Below are 7,424 nucleotides of genomic sequence, written 5' to 3' on the forward strand. Positions count from 1 at the left end.
TTTTTTTGGTCTGAGATGGAGTCTCGCTCTGTTGCCCAGGCTGGATGAAGTGCAGTGGTCCGATTTTGGCTCATCGCAACCTCCACCTCCCAGGTTCAAGTGATTCTCATGTGTTGGCCTCCTAGGTAGCTGAGATTACAGGTGTGCACCAAGTCCAGCTAATTTTTTTGTATTTTTAGTAGAGATGGGGTTTTGCCATGTTGGCTAGGCTGGTCTCAAACTCCTGGGCTCAACTGATCCACCTGCCTTGGCCTCCCAAAGTGGGATTACAGGCATGAGCCGTTGTGCCCAGCCTAGAAACCTGTAATTTTTAAAAAGTATCTAATTTCAGAACACATGGAAATAAGTTTTCTAGTATTAATGTTTTACTCTCAACTTCATTCAATAACACATTTTAAGAATAACTGGGACATTAATATATACCTCATCATTAAATGTTATCAGAAATATTCTTAAAAAGTAGTAAATAAATACTACAATTTTGTTGTTGCTGTTGTTGTTGTTTTTTGAGATGGAGTTTCGCTCCTGTTGCCCAGGCTGCAGTGCAATGGCGCAATCTCAGCTCACCACAATCTCCACCTCCCGGGTTCAAGTGCTTCTTCTGCATCAGCCTCCTGAGTAGCTGGGATTACAGGCATGCAACACCACACACGGCTAATTTTGTATTTTTAGTAGAGATGGAGTTTCTCCATGTTGGTCAGGCTGGTCTCAAACTCCTGACCTCAGATGATCTGCCCCCCTTGGCCTCCCAAAGTGTTGGGATTACAGGCATGAGCCACCACACCTGGCCGGTACTACAGTTTTTAAAACTTGCTCTTTATCATGTTCTTCAAAGTTCTGGTTACAGAATTAATGTCTGTGGTAAAAATTAAAATAATGTATGAAATAAGAGGTGAATTTCCTCTTCCTTTAATCACATTGAAGAGCAGAAAACTACTATTAACAGTCTGATAGGTATACTAGACTTTCCTTTAAACATATATAATCTCATATATATATTTTTAGAGTAAACATGAGATTACGCTATATATAATATCCTGAATATTTCTTTTCTATGAACAAAATAATCTTGAGACTTTTCTTGTCAATATACACAAATCTGCTTACATATTTTCTACTTCCCAACACATTTTCTATTCTCATCAACTAAGTATCCTTATAAACTTTTTTTTTTCTTTTACCAAAGAGTTTTATTTTTTAAAAGCAGAGAAATTCTTAACCACAAATAACAGGACGGGTGAGAGACCAAAACCATGGAAGGGGATGAAAGTATTACTGTGGAAAACGTACAAAGACTTCTAGGAAATGAAAATCACAAGAGAAACGCTGAACTGAGTATGTGATTTTAAGAAGAAAACCATCAGCAAAAAATAATGCCTGAAATTTTAACAAGATAAAGGAGATAGATAGGTCACTTATTCCCATATTTTTCTTCCATACCAGGGTTTTCCCTATGCAATCTTACCTGAGACATTTACTCTATCCACAAGCCAAAGCATGTGGTACTTTCACAGCAATCTAGATATAATATTCCATTAAGTCAGAATTCATTAAAGGAGCATTGTTTCTTAGCACAGTGAGAGAAATGTATTCACTGCTGTCTGAGTGGCCTTTTTTTCCCCCACAGAAATAACAGTTATAAGCAGGCATAGAGGTGAAGAATTAATGCCATGTTTAGATGGCATTTTCTCTTCTCTATATGCATTTAATTGCAACATAATGACTTGAATAAACATAAAGAAAATAATGCCTCCTTCACATAGTATTATACCATATGTATAACATTTTAAAGAGTTGTCATTTTCATTAGCACAAATTTTTAATAGGCTAAATGTGGCATATTAATATGAGATAAACATGGAATCTTAATAGTGATTCAACTCAGATTATTGTAGAGATAAGAGATGCAAGACAAGAAACAGATAATAACACATAAACACAGGAATAAATAGATAACGAAGAAGGAAAATATCAAGTAAACAACATGAGAGGAAGGGTCAAATGAACAAAAAGCTTAAACTTGCTCAGTCTAGTATGAAAAATGAACAAGTAAAAATGAAAGGGAATTCAAAGCAGTAGGCAAATATAGCCTTATGAACAAAGTTACAGAAGTATGAGAAAGCACAGATTGTTTAGGAAGTTTCTGGGTAATTTGGTATGAATAACTTGATCCATAGATAGAAAAGAGGCAGAGACAAAGTGGGAAAGGTAGATAGAGGTCAGATTTATGCCACTCTAAAAACAGTGGGGACTGACTGAAGGATTTTAAGCAAGAGGGAACCATGTTAGGCAGGGTGGAACATGCAATCTTAGAGAATTGGTTAAGAAGTTGTTACAGGAATGTGAGAGAGTAATAAATATGAACTATGGCTGTGAAGGCTGGGATTGACAGCAGGGGAAAAGGTGAAAGAATATTAAGAAGGCAGAATGCATAGGACTTAATGACTGACTGGCTATGTGGAATTAGCAAGAAGATGGAATAGAAATCTGTGAATATTTTAGAAGAAGAGTTTAGTTTAAGTAGGCATCACTTTTTGAAGACTACCATTGGGATTTCTCAGATTCTACACTGACATGAGCTAAATAATTTTTGGACAGATTCATGTAACATGTTTCAGGGAGGTTTTACCATCTTAAGAAAACCTACACTTTTGAAGAAGACTTCTAGATCATATTTTTAAGGCATTAACTGAAAGAATAAATTCACTTCTGTTTTACTATTGAGAAGATGTAAGAAAGGCCTGTTCTGTATAAAATATAGACAATTCTTAATTTACCAATCACTAGACCCACAATCAGTTCACGAATATAGGGAGAATTGTGGCTAATGCTCTAACCTGAGTGCTAGGGCTTTCATCCTAACTATTCCACGAATTCTACAGTCTTGTCCCTGTTAAAATTCAAAAGGTACTAAGTGGATCTGGGGGTTGAGCTGTTTGTAATACATCAAATACAATACGGGTTAAATAATTTGCTTATTTGTTTTATGGAAGGCATAAGAAAAATAATCACCAATTACTCTGAAGCAATGCAACTAAGAATGTTAACAAACTTTAGAAACACAACTCACTTGCAATCCAGTGTTGCCCATATAGTTAATGCTTAGTTATTATAGTAAAATCAGAGAATTTCAAACTTTGTGGAACTAATATACCTCTATTGACCTTCAGCTCCTATAAAGTATCAAAAGGAGGGGAAGGAGCAAATATATCTATAGTAGCAGCTAAATAAATTCCAAAGCAGTACATGTCTTCAATTACGTACATTATCAGTTAATAAGCATTTTAATAGCTTTTTTACTCTTTTGTATTAAATTCTTAAATTACATGCAAAGATCAATGATAAAACAAATACTTCATTTTCTAATTGTATTTCTACCATGTTTAGATGGCATTTTCTCTTCTCTATAGGCACTTAATTGCAACATAATGACTTGAATAAACATATAAATAAAAATTTTTAGAGCCATTTAGGGTGGAAACATTAAATAATTACAAACCTTATAGGTGTTTAGACTCCATTTTCTAACAAGTTCTAACTTTTCCATTGCAGGATTTTTAATTTCATCTGCTAGAATAACTGGTCCACTTTTTGTCTGTGTTCTCTGGCCACCTGCAAGGTAACAAAAGACAAAAACACAATCCAGATGAAGACAAGCAGGGAAAGAAAACAAAACCCTGACATTGTTCAAATTAAAATACTTATGCATCTAAAAAAAGAAAAAAGGTTCCCACAAAGTAAAGAACTAGAACTTCCTGGAATCGCTGAGGATAGTTTCCTAATTACTTAAACAACACTTTTGTCCATTAAACACAAATGCCACGTGACTTATCTGTCTTCTTTAAACAAACAAACAGAAAACAAACCTGCTGCAATCAGCCTTATTTTCTATATAAGCTGTGGTTTACTTTAAGAAAAATAAAATTTCCACAACTAATCTTATACATTAATGATGCTAAAAAAGAAGTATCTTGGTCAATAAAAATCTAAGCGGCCACACGTATTCCCCACAGTGATCTTTCACTGTAATGTGCAGACTACAACAACAATAGAATGTTGCTATAATTTTGGAGAATTTGAAAAAAATAATTCAAATTTCACATAGTTGTTCAATTCAAATAGTTATTAAAGATATGTTAACACTAGTATGAAAGGCTGGGTTGAAACAAGATCTACATTGTACCTCTTTTTTCTCAAAAGATCACACAAAAAAGGCAAGAAAACCAAAAAGAGCCATAATGAATAAAGAAGCAGTGTAAATTCCCGACAATGTACTCTTCCAACAATTAAGAATTTTTGATATGAAAGCAACTCTACAACTATATACTTCTTAATAGTAAAATACTTTTCATAGTCAAAATATTTTTCATTTCAGTTTCGGGATGGAAAGTTTCTAATAATTTAAAAAGAATAATGAAATAAAGAGAAAACTTAGGATCGGCAAAAATTTCTTCTCTCACCTATTCCTATAACCAGACCAATCTTTCCCATAGCTTTATCAGTCCAAGAACAAGAATGGTATATAAAACAGAACACATTTAAGAATTTACAAAATTCTCATAAAACAAAATATAAATGTTAACATTTCATATAAGAAGAAACATGGAGTTCATTTTCTCTCCCATTTTTATAGTCCAGTAACAGTCAAGTGCAGAGCAAATTGAATGTGAAGATATTGATTTTCCCAAGTATTTTTCATTGGGTATAATTGGTAAATTAATAGTATTGTGTTGCAATCTGCAAACTATTTGTAAGTTAAAGCTAGAAGTAAGAAGTCAAGACCTTTTTCACTTAACCCATTCTTAAAAACAACCAACCTAATTGTTGAAAGTTGTTTTTCCTTTAACTGAAAATAGAAGGCAGAGCTGCAAAGATGAGAGTTTAGGATCAAATGGTAAACCTACATATTCCAGAGCAAAAAAAGAATGTTTTAAAGCAAATTAAATTTTACAATGTTTTAATTTTAAAACGGATTAAATTTCAGGTATGAGATACAGCCTAATTATTCTGAAAAGCCAGAAAGATAGGATACAGTTAGAAAAATTATTTCCTTTATTGTTAATAAGACAGCCACCAAAAAAGTCAGAATAACACACACCTAAGAATATAAAGCAAGTGATTATGAAACTGAGTAAATTAGTGTAGCTTCAGCAGTAGCAAGAAGGGCTTTATCCAATCAGGGCAGTGAATACCTGCAGGAACAATTAAATCACTTCCTTGTTGAGCCAGTCGACTAGCTGCAACCCTGCTAGGAGACATAACAGACGGCAGTGGCGGTGCTGGGGAACCTGAAAAGGTAGACATTTTAACTGTGAAAATCCTTTTCCTCCTCCACATACTGTACATTTTGAATATAGGGTTACTGATATTTCCTTTAAAATATTCAAACACTAGGATTAAAAATTGGAATTAATATATTTATCTTCTTTCAGGGAAGGACTAATAATAAATGTATGCTACCAGGCTCAGTTTTTATATAAACTTTTCATCAAACTATCAAAACTAAACAAAATATGTAACTATATGATGAAATCTGGTAAGATGACATCTAACCAGGATTTTAACTGGACTCTACTATTTCCAAAATCAGTTAACAGAATGTGAATACAGTCCCACAGCTGCATGATTTAAAGCTTTGGTAAATATTTCATAACTTGCTACTCTCATATATGAAGGAAAAACTCTTCAAGTAAAAATTCAAAGGCATGTAAGGGATATTAAAACATGCTTTCATATCTCTTACAAGAAATGTGAATGAATTATAGCCTTCACAGGAATTGCAGCCAAAAATTTCAAATCATAAATCAAATGTCACATAGTGTGTCTCATTGCTGTTCATAATGTGGACGTAGGGGACCTTCTGCAATTCACCTGGATGCTTGTTAGAAATGCAAAATCTCAGTCCCTGCCCCAGTCCTACTAAACCCAAGCCTGTATTTTCATAACATTTCCCCAGGTGATTTGTATGTACTTTGAAATTTGAGAAGTGCTGATATAGAGTATTTTTTGACATTATAAGAATCACTTTTGGAGCTTTTCAAACATACCTGGGATACTCAACAAGATCTACTGATTTTCAGTGAAACAGGCATCTATTCTTTTGCAAAAGCCACTCAAGATGATTCTCAAACAAAATTAAGTTTGAGAACCAGAGGAAACAACACAATTTTTGAATGAAACACAACTAAGTTTTAAATTCTAACACAGAGTTTAAAATTCTGGCTCTATCTACCACATGATATCAGGAACACCCTGGCAAATTACTAAACACCTCTGAGCCTTAATTATCTACAAAGTAAGAAATATTGACTACCGGCTGAGAGCTGTGTCTCATGCTTGTAATCCCAGCACTTTGGGAGGCAGAGGCAGGTGGATTGCTTGAGCTCAGGAGTTGAAGACCAGCCTGGGCAACATGGCAAAACACCACCTTGCTAGGCATGGTGGCACAAGCCTGTAGTCCCAGCTACTCAGAGGTTGAGATAGAAGGACTGCTTGAGCCCAGGAGGAGGAGGCTGCAGTCAGCCGAGATCGCACCATTGCACTCCAACCTAAGTGACAGAGCCAGACCCTGTCTCAACTAAAAAAAAAAAAAGAAAAAAAGAAAGAAACACTGATTACCCAACATTGTTGCTAATGTCTAGCATTAAACCAAAAAAAAGGAGTAATAAATTTTTAAAACTGAAAAATTATTAAAGTTCTTCCATGTTTAGCTGAGAATATTTTAATGTCTATAATGTACTTTTATTTCAACTACACTCTTCCCCAGTTCTCTGGAAAAAATATAATGCATTACGCTCATAATTAAATTTCCTAATAAGAAAGACACGTCTACTTTCTTTACTTACTATTAGTAATAATTGGTCATATCCCAGATGTACTAAATTCTGATATAGAAACAGTCACGAGTTCTAACAGTATAAAATAAACCTTAACTTGAACTGGATCTCACATTAAAATTCAAACACACAATAGACCTAAACTAAATAGATTGTTGTTAACTTTCAAAGTGAGAGATATTTGTCTCTTTAAATCTGTTAAATTATAAAATTTAAAACCAGAAGGGATGATGGAAATCACCTAAACTCTCACATTAAACAGTAAGATTAATAAAGCCTAGAGAGGTTCAAATAGTTTCTTATTAGAGACTCAGATGTTCTGAACACCATAATATCTCCATTATTAAATTCAATACAGAAATCACTAATCTACAGGCCAGGCGCGGTGGCTCAAGCCTGTAATCCCAGCACTTTGGGAGGCCGAGGCGGGCGGATCACGAGGTCAGGAGATCGAGACCATCCTGGCTAACACGGTGAAACCCCGTCTCTACTAAAAAAATACAAAAAACTAGCCGGGCGAGGTGGCGGGCGCCTGTAGTCCCAGCTACTCGGGAGGCTGAGGCAGGAGAATGGCGTAAACCCGGGAGG

The 7,424-nt window shown here is 34.8% G+C and overlaps 1 protein-coding gene across 5 annotated transcripts in view; it reads right to left on the minus strand.

Moving 5' to 3' along the window:
• Positions 1–7,424, minus strand: part of ARFIP1 (ARF interacting protein 1) — a 124,959-nt gene that overhangs the window by 34,566 nt on the left and 82,969 nt on the right. For 3 of the 5 annotated variants that reach the window (XM_017871114.1, XM_017871112.1, XM_017871111.1), the window contains 2 exons: positions 5,193–5,288; positions 3,500–3,612 (listed from right to left, as the gene is read on the minus strand). In XM_017871114.1, the coding sequence (XP_017726603.1) occupies positions 3,500–3,612; positions 5,193–5,288 (209 nt within the window). The remainder of the gene's footprint in view (positions 1–3,499; positions 3,613–5,192; positions 5,289–7,424) is intronic. The other 2 variants (XM_017871116.1, XM_017871115.1) reach the window with 1 other exon arrangement.

This window comes from Rhinopithecus bieti, unplaced genomic scaffold (genome assembly GCF_001698545.2).
Source record: "Rhinopithecus bieti isolate Rb0 unplaced genomic scaffold, ASM169854v2 scaffold_3878, whole genome shotgun sequence".
In the NCBI taxonomy this organism is placed as follows: domain Eukaryota; kingdom Metazoa; phylum Chordata; class Mammalia; order Primates; family Cercopithecidae; genus Rhinopithecus; species Rhinopithecus bieti.